General features: G+C 41.6%; 1 protein-coding gene across 9 annotated transcripts in view; it reads left to right on the plus strand.

Moving 5' to 3' along the window:
• tjp2a (tight junction protein 2a (zona occludens 2)) overlaps positions 1-15,958 on the plus strand; it is a 36,142-nt gene that overhangs the window by 17,477 nt on the left and 2,707 nt on the right. For all 9 annotated transcript variants that reach the window (XM_061061513.1, XM_061061507.1, XM_061061509.1 and 6 more), the window contains 17 exons: positions 4,717-4,841; positions 5,606-5,708; positions 5,942-6,680; positions 6,916-7,019; positions 8,252-8,405; positions 9,477-9,588; positions 10,985-11,115; positions 11,215-11,302; positions 11,440-11,590; positions 12,034-12,142; positions 12,595-12,814; positions 13,064-13,251; positions 13,372-13,467; positions 13,638-13,717; positions 13,805-14,015; positions 14,889-14,989; positions 15,100-15,324. In XM_061061513.1, the coding sequence (XP_060917496.1) occupies positions 4,717-4,841; positions 5,606-5,708; positions 5,942-6,680; positions 6,916-7,019; positions 8,252-8,405; positions 9,477-9,588; positions 10,985-11,115; positions 11,215-11,302; positions 11,440-11,590; positions 12,034-12,142; positions 12,595-12,814; positions 13,064-13,251; positions 13,372-13,467; positions 13,638-13,717; positions 13,805-14,015; positions 14,889-14,989; positions 15,100-15,324 (2,937 nt within the window). The remainder of the gene's footprint in view (positions 1-4,716; positions 4,842-5,605; positions 5,709-5,941; positions 6,681-6,915; positions 7,020-8,251; positions 8,406-9,476; positions 9,589-10,984; positions 11,116-11,214; positions 11,303-11,439; positions 11,591-12,033; positions 12,143-12,594; positions 12,815-13,063; positions 13,252-13,371; positions 13,468-13,637; positions 13,718-13,804; positions 14,016-14,888; positions 14,990-15,099; positions 15,325-15,958) is intronic.

Consider the following 15,958-nt stretch of genomic DNA (forward strand, 5'->3'; position numbering starts at 1 on the left):
AGATACAGAGATATAGACCAACTTCAAAATATTCCACCTCAATTATCTCTTGTAATCCAGTTGAATTGACCCTTGAATCTGAAGGGACCACTGCGGCTCTCTAATTTTCACTCGCAGCAGCAACATATGAATGCAGATGGCTTTTTTTTTCTATCATCAAAATAGTGGAGGTCTTGTCTTTATAAAACACAATGTATTATTGAATTTGAAGTCTTAAAAAATGTGAAAACCTAAGGACAGATAATGAGACACTGGTTGCGTATTCTTCATAACTTAATCACATTTTAAGCTGTTTTTAGCTCTGTGTATTAACCAGCAAAATCTAAAAAAAAGTCTCTGGAAACTTTAAGCTGTGTCCACCGAGCATTGGTTGATCCACAAAAAGCTTTCTGCTGATTTCAGACTAAATGGTTTCCATTAACAAATAAGAACAACAAAAAGAACATTGACTACAGATAATAAAACTTCAAAAATAAGTAAAAATCCCATGACACATAAAAAATACAGTAAATATAGAGCAAAAACCTTCAGGGAGGACGCCGTTAAAAATCTCTGTTAGAGAGAGGTCCAAAACACACACATGCAACTCCAGCTTATTTCCATGATTATCACCAAAGACAAGAAAACAAATGCTCCTTAAACATGTGGTCAACATGGCTCCAAAATGGACAATCAATTAAGAACTGGGGGAAAATGTGAGCTTTCCTCATATAGCAAGACAAGCCTCCAAAATGATCAGATTTTCTAACTTTATTTGCTTGATTGCTACATGAATGTAAACAGTTACAATTTGGGTTAACATGGTTCCCCGTGCACAGCCTATACGATCTCAGGTGCGCTCGGTTGCAGGATCATACAGTGACAAATAAATCAATAATCTGTGGCACACTCTAAACTACTTTACTGTAACTTAAATGTTCGCTCACAATAAAGTAGAGTTTGGGGTTCAGTGTTTTGTCCAGGGACACTTTGACACGTGTCCGCAGAAACTGGGGATCAAACCCCAGACTCTCCGATAGAAAGTTTAACGACACTACTGCTGAGCCGCAGCCGTGGTCATTGGTGAAGGTCAATCTGACCTCATGACTGTCACATTCTATGAAGGTGATATCTCAGAAACACAAATGTAATGATTGGCAGGTGCATACAACCCCAAACCAGTGTTTCTGCTTGACTTAAAAAGCACAAACATTAAACTTTATGAGAACAAAAGGATATAACAGCTTTGCTCATGGTCCATTTGATCAAATACGTTAACTAAACTACAAACCGTACCAATAATTAATTGCCGGTTTTTGTTGTTTATAATTTCAATACCCTGTGTTACTCAGATTCTAGTTGAAAGAAGAAACATGCAGCTAGTTACAGCGGCGGTACATCGACTTGGTTGTAGCAGACAGGGTGCAGACTGCAGAGAGAGAATGATGCTTGCTGGCACCTGAGACCTGTGTGAGGGGAGACAAAGGATACACATCTTTAATACTTTTAATTCAATATGGATATGATGAATTTGTGCCACATCACACCTGCAGCCAAGTTCCAAACTGTTGAACACGTGTACGAGTATGTGAGCAGAGCAAACAAGATGAGCTTCTGTAATCACCACCATGAGCTCATTGTCTCGTGCTGGAGGTTTACTAAAGCCAGAAAAGCAGATTTAGGCCAAAAAGGTCGCTCTGCTGCAGGCGTGTGACCCCTGACTCTCAACCTCACTACAAGCAGCTGTCCCACTCTGATTATTCTCTACTATTTATTCTCTTTTACTATTTGCTAGTTTTTAAATATGTTGACTTCATCTGTCCCTAAGGATATATCCTATTTTAGTTGTTTAAATATTTCTATTTATTGGGGGCATCATAGAAAGGTTTGAGTTCCTGAGCTGACAAGAATGTTTAAGTTAGCACGAGGCGATCAAGCTCTGCACAATGATGCTAATGATTTTGAATATGTCAGAACAACGAGGAAGGAGACTGAACATTTTTATCAACAAAGTATTAAGTATGTCTTAACATGTCGCTGTCAACTTACCGGTAACTCCTGCCAGCTTCAAAGATAATCCATTATGACATATTAAAAATTCAATCATAGATAGTTTCCTCTCTCTGAAACCTTGTTGGGAGATGGCTTGTTTCTTAACGCTGACAGAGTCAGATAAAGCCTTGCTCATAGGTGGTAACCAACTAATAAAGCATGGTAGTGAGAGGTTGTGATAACAATGTATCAAAGCAGGTATTTCACTCACTCACTCACTCAGTAAACATGAAATATAACCCTTTTCACGCTTACTTTAATTGAACCCGAGCTTATCTGGCCTCTTCCTAGAACCAAAATCAGAATCAGGTTTATAGCCAAATAGGTTTACACATACAAAGAATTAAAAGTATCAAGGAGCTTAAGTCAACCAAAGACTGATTTATACTTCCACGTCAAATCTACAACATAGCACACACCATAGTGTAGCCCTGTACCTACGCAGAAGCCTGCACACGTAGCCTGGCCTGCACCTCCTCAAATATTTAACAGCACGTTGAAACAACGCAGACTGCAAGCCCAGTCATTGGTCTGCAGTTTCCTCTCCTGGCTTGCACCACATGTAAAACAATGGGGTCTTATTATGACAAGAAGCTAAATATATGTGCTTTGTATCATGAACCTCTGTTTGTTTAATGTAGGCTAACAGCCTGAGCTAACAGTGCTATCGAGTTCCATCCATTACATGCCAAGCTTTACATGAATCTCCTCCGATGTCTCGTTTCTTTTTCTTCTTTGCAGTAATTGCAGTAAAATTAACCGCTGCTCAATATTTATCATCTCTAACTCCAACATAATACGCTTGGTTTCAGTCGCCATGGTCGCCATTTCAGTCCTGTACACAAACAAGCAGAGAATGTGGCGGAAAATGCAACTGGCGTTATAACGAGCATAGAAATCTCTCTGTCAGCTAGTGTTTGTAGGTCGAGTAATTCAGAGCTACGCAGACACACCAACCCACAAATATGTACTGATACAACAACGCAGGCCACCACTGTTTAGGTTTGACACAGAAGTATAAACCAGGCTTAAGATTAAAAAAAACAATTTAAAGACAAAACATGTACAACAGGTGCACTTGAGGTGCGGTATAGTAATGCATGTATGACTAGATGGTTTGAGGAGTTGGTGAGTGCAAATATCTTCCTGTAAACAAGACACACTATGAAAAGTAAACAGACAATATTCAAGTCTCACTACAACCACAATAACACAACCCATAAGAATAGATGCTCTTCACTGTATCCACAGTCTATCTCTTCTTCCCATTTTTACTGGAGATGAACTTTCCATATCAATCACTATGTCCCATGCATTTGTTTCCCACAAGGCCACTTTGCTTAAAAGGGAAGGCCCTGCACAAATAAAGTACGGTCTAACAGATGGCCCCGATAACAAGTTTGAACTCTAAAACAAGGTTTAAGGTTATCCTTTTTCTGCTACTAATCACTAATGAGAGCTTTGTTGAATAAGACTCTTAACATCCATCAACCATTTGTTCTACAATTACACACACACACACACGCACACACACACACACACACACCTTTGTATCCTCTTTCACACTGTTTAATTTCTTACATCTCTTGCAGCATAGTTACAAAGTTGTCAGCTTTCTCGGCTGGAGCGTCTTTGCTTTCATTTTTTACTCCCTTCATGCTAATATGGCGATTTTCCGGTTTCTACTTCAGTTGAAAAACTTCATGTCTTTTTTTTAAACGGATACTAAAAACTTTTTGGCATCTCAGGTTCATAAAACCATGTCAGACCCTGCTTTGTCGTCTCATTTGGCTAATGAGAGGTTGACCTTTTATTGACATCTGACAGCAAAACTTCTTTTAGGTAATTTACACTAAACATTTTGATCAAACAACTCATTTGATTTTTCTCGTATTTCTGTTTTTTAATGACAGGAGGTTATACTTTTTTAAGATAATCATATCAGAGCAAAAGAGGCTGTTCACATCTCCTCATGTTCGCCTGTGTTTGCTTCTCTGTCTCTGTTTTCACTTTCTCCCTCTCTCTGCCTCCGCTGCCATCTGCCAGAGACCGAGGAGTGAATAGTGCATGTTTTTTTCTTTTTTAAGTACAGATGGGAGGGAGGGGATAAAGAGGCAGGGTCAACAAATCTCTGACCTAATCTCATCTGAGAAAACTGGAGCAGAGGCAGGTAGAATCACACAAAGCCGAAAAAACATCTCCAAAGACTTAAGGTGCCTTTCCAAAAAAAGAAAATCACATCCCATGATGGAATGTATAATTGACGTACAGACACAACGGGTGCTCGAGATCATTTTGAAGTCGACAGATGTCATACAGACGATGGACATGCAGACCCTGAACTGCTGCAGCGGCATACGTGACTCCTCTATGCACAACAGTAATCACAATCAGAGTCAAAATCCCTGTAATCGCCCCGGACAATACACATACAGCCATCATAATACTGTTTGAGCTCACACACACACCACAGGGATTACAGGACCTCCCGCTCTCTCTCCTACACACACACACACACACACACACACACACACACACACACACACACACACACACACACACACACACACACACACACACACACACACACACACACACACACACACACACACACACACACACACACACACACACACACACAAATGAAGATTCAACTACATGTAAATGTTTTCTTTTTGTTCTCAGGATCCAAAGATGGGCTTTGGTATCGCAGTGTCAGGGGGGAGGGACAACCCGAACGAGGATAGCGGAGAGACATCCATCGTGGTCTCTGACGTCCTGCAGGGAGGACCCGCTGATGGCTTGTTGTTGTGCGTGCTGTTATTTTTCATAATTGAGTATAAATCCCTGAACTCCACACACACAGTACACTCAGAAAACATTAATAGACTATAGAGCAGTTTGCCATCAGTTAAACTCTATAATACAGACAGATGCTCGATCTAACCTGGCCCTATTTGTTCATATGTTTGGGTGTTTAAATTGATTGGTTGATAGCTCCTGCCGTTTTGGAATCTGTCCAGTAGATTGCAGCGACTGCGATGGCTAAACTAAATCCTCATGGGCAAAGCAGCCGGTCAAAGTACAACACTTAAAGTGATTATTTTTGCAGCTGAAAGGCTCAGATTTGTATTCAAGTGACTGACAACATCATAGAATGGATAAATACAGAGACAGACCTCGATATAAAGGGGTAAGAGGCTTTTTGAAATGATAAAAAAATTTGATACGCTTTTTTTAAATTTCTGCCTTCAAACTCAGCAGACTCCATTGACAAAAACAGTAAAGCCCTTCTGACAACAACTAGAACATTTCAGGACGGCCTGACCCTGACATGTAGCATAGTTGTCCTTTCCACACATCCGTCAGAGTGGTAGATTTTCCCTGTTGTTTGAAAGACCTTTCTAATATAAATTATGTGACTACTGCTGACGTTGATTAGTACTGAAAAACTCCCCGTTCTGTCCAGCATGTTTTTATTTCTCTAAAAATGAATCCTCCCATTTGAAGCAGTTACATTTTTTTTAATTCAGTTTAGAAGTTGAAGCTCACATCAATGTGTTTTTGTGTTTAGTGAGAATGACCGAGTGGTGCAGGTGAACGCCATCCCCATGGAGGGAGCCATCCACTCCTTTGCCGTGAATACTCTCAGGAAGTGTGGCAAAGTGGCAAAAATTGTAAGTGAAGCTTTTTTTGTTTTCTGAATCCTATTATTGTTTTTTTTAATTTTGAAACAATTGAAGTTGTAATGATGTGACTATTTTTGAAACTGACCACCCTTTTCCCTACATGTATTTCCTTTCCTGTCTTTCTAAACAGTTAAAAACAACGATGAAAGAATAAAGATTTTAGTGATTTATTTGTTTAAATGATCTCGGTGACGTCGGTTCTACTTTGTTTTTATTAACAGACAGTCAAGAGGCCCAGAAAAGTTCCAGTCAATCTGCTGAATCGTCCTCCCTCCCCTGATGACAGAGTCTTCAACACCGATTACAATGATGAATACAACTATGACCAGGACCACCGGAGTGTGTACAGCGGGCGGAGTGTTGGCGGGCGGGACCACAGCGGGGAGAGGGAGCGTGGTGGAGGCGGCTACACGGATTCTGGCTACCAGACACGTGAACGTGACTACGACAGGGATTATGATCGGAAGGAACGTGGCAGGAGCGCAGAGAGAGACCTGAGCCCGGACCGACAGTACAGGAGAGATGGCAGCAGAGGGCGCGTGTTAGACAAAGAACGCAGCCCGGATCGCCGCTACAAGAGCGAGCACATGCTGGACCGGGACTACAGCCCAGACAGAAGGCCCCGAGACCGCAGCCCGGATCGGCGCTATCGCAGTGAGAGAGCCCTGGACAGGGAGTTCAGCCCAGACCGACGTTACCGCAGCGAGCGGACACTTGACCGCACCAACAGCCCGGCACGAGGTCGTGGACGAGACCACAGCTTCGAGAGAGGGCGTGAACATATACCCGCTGACCCCAGAAAGCACGATGAGCCTCTGAGGAAGAGTGGGAGCAGAGACCGCCTGGACCGTACGCCGTCACCTGCAGCAATGCCCATCCCTCTGTCCCGCCCTGCTCGGGACCTGGAGCCGCTGGAGAAACCCTTAAATGTGATGCTGCTGAAGAACCGACCCAACGAAGGTGAGCTACGACTCAGTGTTTTTACCATTTACTGCTGTCAGTGCTGCTAGACTGTTTTATGATAAGAATGCTTTCATGAAAATGTTGAGAGCAAAAAGATCAGTACAAAGAGCGTTTACAGAAACAGACCTCTGAGAGTGTGAGGAGGGGAGAACAAGAATACTGTAATATTGATATGGGCTGAATAACCTCTTTGATACTATACTATACTAACAGTTTCTTCCTCTCTTCTTAGAGTATGGCCTCCGTCTGGGCAGCCAGCTCTTCATCAAAGAGATGACCAGCACAGGACTGGCCAGCAGAGATGGGAATCTCCAGGAAGGTGACATCATATTAAAGGTAAGCAAACAAGCTCTAAAAATGTGGATTGCATATAATCATTAATTCTTCTCTCATTCTTATTTGCTCGGTCTTGTTAACATCAAAAGCCCAAAGATACCCAAATTACAATTACATGATACACCAAATCAGTGCACTCCAAAGACTGAACAAATAAAATCTTCTGCATATCTGCTGGATGAATTATGGACTGACTTGTCAAAATGTGTGTAGACTAGTCTTCCACTTTGGTCTAAGTGGTACAACTGCAAAGTCTGGGAGGGCAAGGTAGCTTTATAAATGCAGAACAGTTCATACAAGGAACTTTACATAGAGAAAGAAATAGTGGAATGACACTGTATAAAAAATAAACACTGGGGATGATGGTGGCGCAGTGCTTGGTGTGCTTGCCCCATTGTGGAGGCTGTGGTCTCCAGGCGGGCGGCCCGGGTTGTAGTCGAGGCTCTTGCTCCTTTTCAGTGTGTCTTTCCCCACACTCTCTCTCTCTCTCTTCAGAAAGCCCAAAAATAAATCTTAAAAAAACAAAAAAAAGGACTGAAAAATTAATAAAGATAGAATTAGATTAGATTCAAATAAATAATTTTAAATGAAAAAGAATCAATACAAAGCAGGAAAGAGTGAAGTTGTGCGTTACCCTTAATGCAATCAAGGTAATTGTTGGTTTTATAGAAAACTAATTAATTAAGGGAATTTTTAACTTTGAGGTTGTTTTTTTTAAGTTTTTGGTGTAGACAGTTATTTCCAACTAACTACTTCCTGAAGGTGTTAGGACCTTATAACTTGTAATTTCAATGAGATCACACGTTCATTTGTTGGTTATTACTGAGTACTTTGTAAACCATCTTTAAATCTATATAACAGGTAACTAGAAGCCTGTGTAAAGATGTCAGGACAGGCATCGTGAGCTCAGTTCTCTTTGTTTTCATTAAGTCTGACAAATGCGTTCTGATTGGTTTAGCAGCTTTTCTGTTAAATAAGAAAACTAGACATGAGACTGTGAGGATTTTGTGATCTCTTTAAAAAAAACAGAATTAAAGCTGGGGATGTTTTTCCAAAGCAGCATCCAACATCAATTAAAACACTTAGAATCTCTCTCTGTCTTCATAGCAATACTTCAGTTCTTAAAGACTTAAGGTCATCCTGTTGTATTATTTAAAGTCATTAGTGCAGTGATAAGCACCTGACGTTCTCCCCTTATGTCCCCTCTCTCTCTCTCTCTCTCTCTGGGTCAGATAAATGGCACAGTGACAGAAAACCTGTCCCTCTCTGACGCTGGGAAGCTGATCGAGAAGTCTCGTGGGAAGCTGCAGCTGGTGGTGCAGAGAGACAGACGGCAGGTGCTGATCCGAGTCCCCCCGATGGTCGACAGCGACTCTGAGCTCGATGGTGAGAGTCTCTCGAATCTGAAAAGCAGCAGATCCTATCCAGTGTAAAGACACAGCTGGCCACCATCATCATATACAAACCCACTGCATATGAACTTCATCTTATCAACTGTGGAAACATTTCTGCTGTTGTTGTTGTTGTTGTATTTGTCCATCAAACCTGTCTCATTCATAAAATAAACGTTTTACTCACACATCAGCTTTATTGAATATTTAATGTGTTCGACAACACGGCACCATGAGCTAACCACAGATCCACCAAACTGTCATCATTACTGACCACCGCCATCACTCTTTTATACCTGTTTTAGTGTCACATGACCAGATGTGCTGCTCTGATTGGTCAGGGCTAATCTAGATAAGTGGTGTGAGTGGATTGTTCGCTGACCAAATGTTTGCAGGGAGGTGGGGGGGGATCGCCGAAAGACTTGTGACCCACTTTGTCTGTTTTGGGACTCTGTTTGTGTGTGTGAGAGTGTGTGTGTCTGCTTGTGTGAAAGTGCTCACTCCCCTCAGGCAGGGTGATCTAATCCGTCGTCATAATCCTGCTATTGGATATGACAGAATTTTCATTATTTTAAGGTTCGTACCGCCGCAGCCCTCTGGTTCCTGCCGTCCAGGATCACTCTGAGGAGAGATCTCTTTAACAATAGGAACTGATTGTGTGCGTGTGAATGAGTCCAGGATTTAAAGCTCTGCATGGTTCAAATCACCTGAAGTGCTTCAATCAACCCTGCCGTGATCCAATCATTGCAAATGCAAGCACAACTTTTTTCTTTTTCGAAGCAGAATCAAAATCTCCTGCATGGTTTCAAAATCCAGATCGTCTTTGCTGTTTCTAAATACAATTACTGTGCTAGTCTACTTTTTTAGTTATGCAACCATCATTTGTTTGGTACCATTGTGTTTGTGTGTTTGTTCTCTTCTCTTGCGTCCATAACCTGTGGGCTGTTTGTATTATGTAATTTTCAAAATGTACAGGTGCATCAAGGAGAAATGAAGCATTTTACTCTGTCAGGCGAGTTTGAATGCTAATTACCTCGGTTCAGATATTTTTATTGTTATGTTGCAGATATCTCCGAAATAGAATCGTACCGCTCCTACTCTCCGCAGGATGACAGGCGAGGGCATCACTCCGACCTCTCCTCCCACTCCTCCAATGAGAGGCTCAGAGACAAGCCCAGGTAAGCTGCTGTTACATCTTGCTGCAAGGGAAAGGAGATATTTCCCACCTGAAGACTTAATTGCTTGATTTGAGTCTCGCACGCTTGAGCACAATCTTCAGATGATCAAAGAGTCCAGCTCGGCTTATATTTCCCCCGTGTTTTTATTCTCTGTGTGTTAAATACAGCAGAAAAATGGGGATAATGCAGGATTATGTTGATTTGTGCTCCATGAAGCTTAGCCAATCCTTCACATTAAATTAATGAGGAGGAATTTCTCTGCATCCACCAAGAGCTGTAACAACTGTATATTTGTGTTTCATCAACCATTCTGCAATTGGGTTGACAAATTTGAAGAGATCATTGCTCTCATCTTTGAGAACACATTTTTTAAAGATATGATTTACATTAAAACATGTTTCAGGACTGAAGGTTGTACAGAAACCAAAAAACGCTTTGCTCACAGCTCCTAGGTTGTGATTCAAGTGACATCAAGCTTGAGCTTTGGCGCGGAGAGTTGCCTCTGTTGCATCACCTTATTACTCTGAACCTTTGATGATCTAGGGATGCTTGAAATAACTATTGAAACTTTGCACATCCAATTCAGTGTTGAAACTTTTCTTGTGGAGATATTTGGCTCCTATGAAAATTGGGACTGTCAAACAAATATGCTTGATGTTCTTGATGTTGAAAATGTATTACACTTTCCGAATGTACGCCATCAACAGGTGTTACATGTTATTGAAATCCTCCAAAGTAAATGTATTTGATCATTTCAAATTAAGTTGGTATCTTCCAAAAACGCTTGCAGGCTAGTTCAGGCAGCCACTCGAGCTGCACTGATTTCACACTTGACATGCCTCATTCTAAACTATCACCTGACAACACCTCCTTCCAAATAGAACTCTATTTAAGATGCAAGATTTCCCACTCTCTCCCTCTGCTCTTTCACTGCCAGCTCTGACCTGCACCAGTACTGCACTCGCTGAGCTTCACCACCCCAGCAGACTCTGACTGGGGGGGTTTAAGATATCATCCCAATCGATCCTCAAATATCTGCATGTAAATTCAAACTGTGAGGAGAGATGAGGTCGGAGCCTAGACGCCAAACGCAAACTATGTTCTGCTGCAATGAATATTTAAATTATCAATATACTACGACGGATTTGTCTGACTGAACGGTAGCAATGCTCACAGCATCTTTTCAGGCTTTGTTTTGCTTTTGGTTGAGGATTAATATTAAATGATTCTCGTTGAACTTACTGTGTTTACATCAGTTGATCAAAAGGTTGCCTAAATTTTCTTATTTGGTGACGCTGGTTGAGGTATACTGTTTTTCTGAATAACGATATGGAAGCCCAAAAATAATCCTTAAAAAAAATCTCAAATATGATTGATGTTTTTTTTTTGTTACCAGGGAAGACCCGCCCAATAGGCTGGCAAAAATGGGAGCCATGCCAACCCCATTCAGAGCGCCCGACAGAGCTGTTGAAGACACGCCCCCTTTGCAGGCAGAGAGGGAGGAGCCACGCTCAGAAACACCTCCAGGTAGACATGCGTCTCTCCTCTGAGTATATCACGCTTTGATCATTAACCAGTGTTTAGAAGCAGAGTAAATAAACATGCTTGTTTCGTTTTCTGTTTCAGAAGTCCCAGCACACAATGTAGCCCCAAAGGTTTACGCGCCCCCGAAGGTGCTGCTAAAGCCGAGCATAGAGGACCAGGATGTATACGGGTCAGTATCTTATGAACGATCTTTCCCATTCACACTGATCTCACATCTGTTTGATTATCACTCTCTCTGTACATGCATTTCTCTCTGTCCTTTCCTGTTGTTGTAACTCTATATAATAATGTGTATTTATTTACCAGGCCGAACACGGTGATGGTTCAGTTCCAGAAAGGAGACAGCGTGGGTCTGAGGCTGGCCGGAGGGAATGATGTCGGTATCTTCATTGCTGGCGTTCAGGAAGACAGTGCAGCTGAGAAGGAGGGCCTTCGCACAGGAGACCAGATCATGAAGGTGAGACTTCTTTTATTTATATGCAGATAAAAACAAAGAGTTTGATAGTGAAATGGATCCTCATCTTACACTAACAGCATCTATTTAACGTAACAAAAAACATAAGATAAAAAAACTTAAGGGAGGCTAAATTAAAATACTATAATAAACAAAATCTAAAAGACAAATCTGTAAGAGAAAGGCACGATGAGAATCTGCTATCACACCAACACTGTCAATGTGTTGGGCCTCTAACAGATTATTGTGTGCTGTCTCTGGGTTCAACAGTTCAAGATGGGCTTAACAAGAAGTAATCAGCCTTTTATCAACTCAAGAGCCGGAGTTCTGCTGTCTTATTCCTAATCCTTTCTTCATACATGTCCAGTCCACCTTTATTTCAGTATTCTCTATAGTAATGCTATCTTTTTAATGCTGAGTCTTTTCTGTTTTTTTGTCTAACTTAGGTCAACAACATTGACTTCAGAGGCATGGTGCGTGAGGATGCTGTCCTCTACCTTCTGGAGATTCCTAAAGGGGAAGATGTTACCATTCTGGCTCAGAGCAAACCTGAAGGTATTGTTATCTATAGATTATGGCTGCAAATACAACAAATCACAAATGTTTCTTTGTAGTTATTTATAGATGAAAACAAAACCTGAATCTCCAAATGAAGCGACTTTGTCTGCAATAAAGATTTTTGAACTTTGCACAAGCTTGAATGAAAACATGTGCACCGAAACAACAGGGAAAAAATCCTTCTATGTTTAAACCTGCGTAGCATTAAACGTGATTCTGATCTGACAAAGCTTCAACTTTTTTAAACATCTTTTAGAAGTACAGTGGCAGCCTGAACAAAGGTGCATAATTTAATACTGCTGAATCAGCTAATGGCCAAGTGTATGACAAAAGCTCTAAAGGGAAGAAATATATATGCTAATGATAGAAACAAACCGTGATGTATTGAGCCATGTTGTAAACCAAATCCAATAAAACTGTGATTGATTCAGCATTGTTTCACTCTTCAGTGTACAAGGACATTTTGGCGTCTGGCAGAGGCGATTCTTTCTTCATCAGAACCCACTTTGAGTACGAGAAGGAGGCTCCTCAGAGCCTTCCCTTCAGCAGAGGAGACATCTTCAAAGTGACTGACACGCTCTATGACGGTAAACTGGGCAACTGGCTGGCTATCCGCTCTGACAAAGACAACAAGCTGCTGGAGAAAGGAATCATCCCCAATAAGAGCAGGTGTGTGCAGTGTCCTGCTTCTGCTTGTTATGCATGGATGGATAAGTGTTGTTAAAATTAATTGATATGTTTGCCTAAGTAATGATAGTGTTGATGATACTTTCAGCTCTACGGTGCAGAGATGAAAGGCTCACATTTATCAGGAGTCATTACTAAACAGACAGAGTAGAAAGTTAAAACTTCAAAGAAAACAAAGAGTCAGTAATTAGACATTATGTTGACTGATATGTTTCATATTCCGTCTTATAGAGCAGAACAAATGTCCAACGTGCAGAATGCTGCTCGGGCAGCCTCAGGTAACGACAGAGGTGACTTCTGGAGGCTGAGAGGTCAAAGAGCTGCGAAGAAGAAAGACTTAAGAAAGAGCAGAGAGGATCTGAGTGCAGCCCCGGTCACTACACGATTCCCCGCCTACGAGAGAGTGGTGTTACGTGAAGGTACCCAAAATCTGATCTTTTTTTGCCCTTTGCTCTTTCGCTCAAAGGTTTCAGCTGTTATGTTTGTTTCGTCCCTGTTACCTCGTGAATGGATTTGATTGTGTTTCCTGTTTCTTCCAGCTGGTTTCAGGAGACCCGTTGTGATATTTGGACCCATTTCTGATGCTGTAAATGAAAAACTTGCCAACGACATGCCCAATGAGTTTGTGGTTGCCAGTGAGTGCTTTTATCATTGCCTCTTTGAAGTTGTGCTGTTGCACTTTGTGTTTGGTAGTGTTGTATGACATGTGTAGGTAACACACTGAATATTAAGAGTACATAAGGATGACACATTCCTGCACATGTTCCTCATTCTGAAAATTTGAATAATGTCTTCCCCCTCTCAGAAACGGAGCCCAAAGATGCAGGAAGTGAGAAATCCTCTGGAGTCGTCAGACTGAACACCATCAGACAAATCATCGAACAGGTAGGATACACACTAGAAAAATACTGCAGCTTTATTAAAAAACTGTTTCATCATCTAACACTCACCCATCTCCTCTTCTTTCCTCAGGACCGTCATGCTCTGCTGGATGTGACTCCCAAAGCTGTGGACACTCTGAACTACACCCAATGGTATCCCATCGTGGTCTTCCTGAACCCGGACAGCAAGCAGGGCGTCAAGACCATGAGGAACCGTCTCATGCCCGGATCCAGCCGCAGTGCACGCAAACTTTACGAGCAGTCGGTCAAGCTGAGGAAGACGTGCTCGCACCTTTTCACTTGTATGTGTTACGATTGAAGTTCCTGCAATAATGCAGTATTAAGAAGTACGACAGGCTCAGATTGTTGACAGGATCTCCACTTGGATCTCAAAGTTCAAATCTTTTCTTTTAACCATAAACAGCTGTTACATCCATCTCTCTGAAACCCTAATTCCATTGATGAAAGCTTAAAGTTTTCATCAACGTGTCTGTTTACCACTGCTGATATCTGTTTGTTTTAAAGTGTGACTTTGGTGCTTTTAAATGGCAAGTCTGGAACACACACAACAAAACAATTAAACAAACTTATCAAGGCAGCAGAAGACAAGCAACTCCTGTCTTCTGCAGGATAAAAATGACAGTTTCTATCAAAAGGGGTCTTTTGGCCTGAAGAGAGCAATGTAATGAATGTTTCCGGTTTATATTGAAGAAATTCAAGCTGTATTTGCAGCTGTATCATGGCTGTCTCACAGAAGCGATCTTCTGCAGCAATTCAGATCAGATCAGATGGAGACAATCAGAGATCTTAACCACAGTGAACCTAGATTAAAGGATTTGTTTAGAAGCAGAAGCAGATGTCAACAGGGAGTTTAATTTAATACTTTAAATTATGACTCTGTGTATTTGGAGTGTACTCATCTTAAAGTATCTAAAACACTGGAGTACATGCTATGTGGTGATATTTGATTTAAGGATGAGTAATCCACAAACTTAGCTTTGCATTCTTACAACAGACTGTGTTAGACTCTCAGAAAGTCAGACAGTTAATAATCCATGCAGCAGAGTCAGAGCCTGTCTTCTTTCTTTCATTAATTCTTCCTCTCTGCCTACATATCTTACACATTGTTTGACTCACTTTTTTTTTTCTTTTCTTTTTGTTTTGTGCACATTCAGCAACTATCGACCTGAACTCTGCTAACGACGCGTGGTACGGCAGTGTGAAAGATTCCATTCAGGAGCAGCAGGACAGAGCTGTGTGGGTGTGTGAGGGCAAGGTGAGTCCAGCATATCTGACATTTTTTCCAGTATTACATCATGTGAGCTTGACTAAGATGTGCAAATCTTCTAAATACTTTGACACTGAGTATGTGTTATCTCTCCTCAGCTGGATGGTTCAGAGGAGGACCTGGATCTCCATGACGACCGCATGTCCTACCTGTCGGCGATGAGTGCAGACTACCTGAGCATGGACAGCCGCCTGACCAGCGACTATGAAGACACAGCAGATGAGGGCGGGGCTTACACTGACAACGAGCTGGACGAGACGCTGGACGAGCCGCAGCCGGTGTCAGCCATCAGTCGATCCTCAGAGCCCGTAATGCCAGACGAGGTGAGAATGACTTCTGATACTATCAAACACTGAACTGTGTGTATACTGAATCTAATGGACCAGACATATCTTCACGCTCATGTCTTTTGTGGATGACGTGTGGTCCCCCTCCTGTTTGGGCACATTTCGATTCAGCCTGATTTATAAGTCCTGCCTATCACAAATTTTATCCCTATGTAGTGTGGGTTTAAGCGCTGTGATCAATAGCTTCACTTGATACAGAAGATTTATTTTGGGGCTTTTTATGCCTTTATTATAGAAACAGAACAAAGGATAGAGTCAGAAATCAGGGACAGAAGAGCCACAGGTCGGACTCGAACCCGGGCCACCCATCCTGAGGACTACAGCCTCCCTACATAGTACACACTATCGATACAGAATTTCCTGAATCCATTATCACATTGGTATAAAACCAACTGGACAGTAGCTCATGTTGACTGACGGGCTGCTTGGTCATTTAGTTGCAAACGTGAGTGTTTTGTCCTGAACTGAATGCATTTATGAATTGAATATTGGAAAAAAACATTTAGTTTCTGTTATTGGTTTTTATCCTTTAAATGGCATTTTGGTTGCTTGTCCTTGGACATTGGGAAATCAATCAGAGTTTCAGACTATTTTGCATTTTAAAAGTGCC

Source organism: Labrus mixtus, chromosome 17 (genome assembly GCF_963584025.1).
Source record: "Labrus mixtus chromosome 17, fLabMix1.1, whole genome shotgun sequence".
In the NCBI taxonomy this organism is placed as follows: domain Eukaryota; kingdom Metazoa; phylum Chordata; class Actinopteri; order Labriformes; family Labridae; genus Labrus; species Labrus mixtus.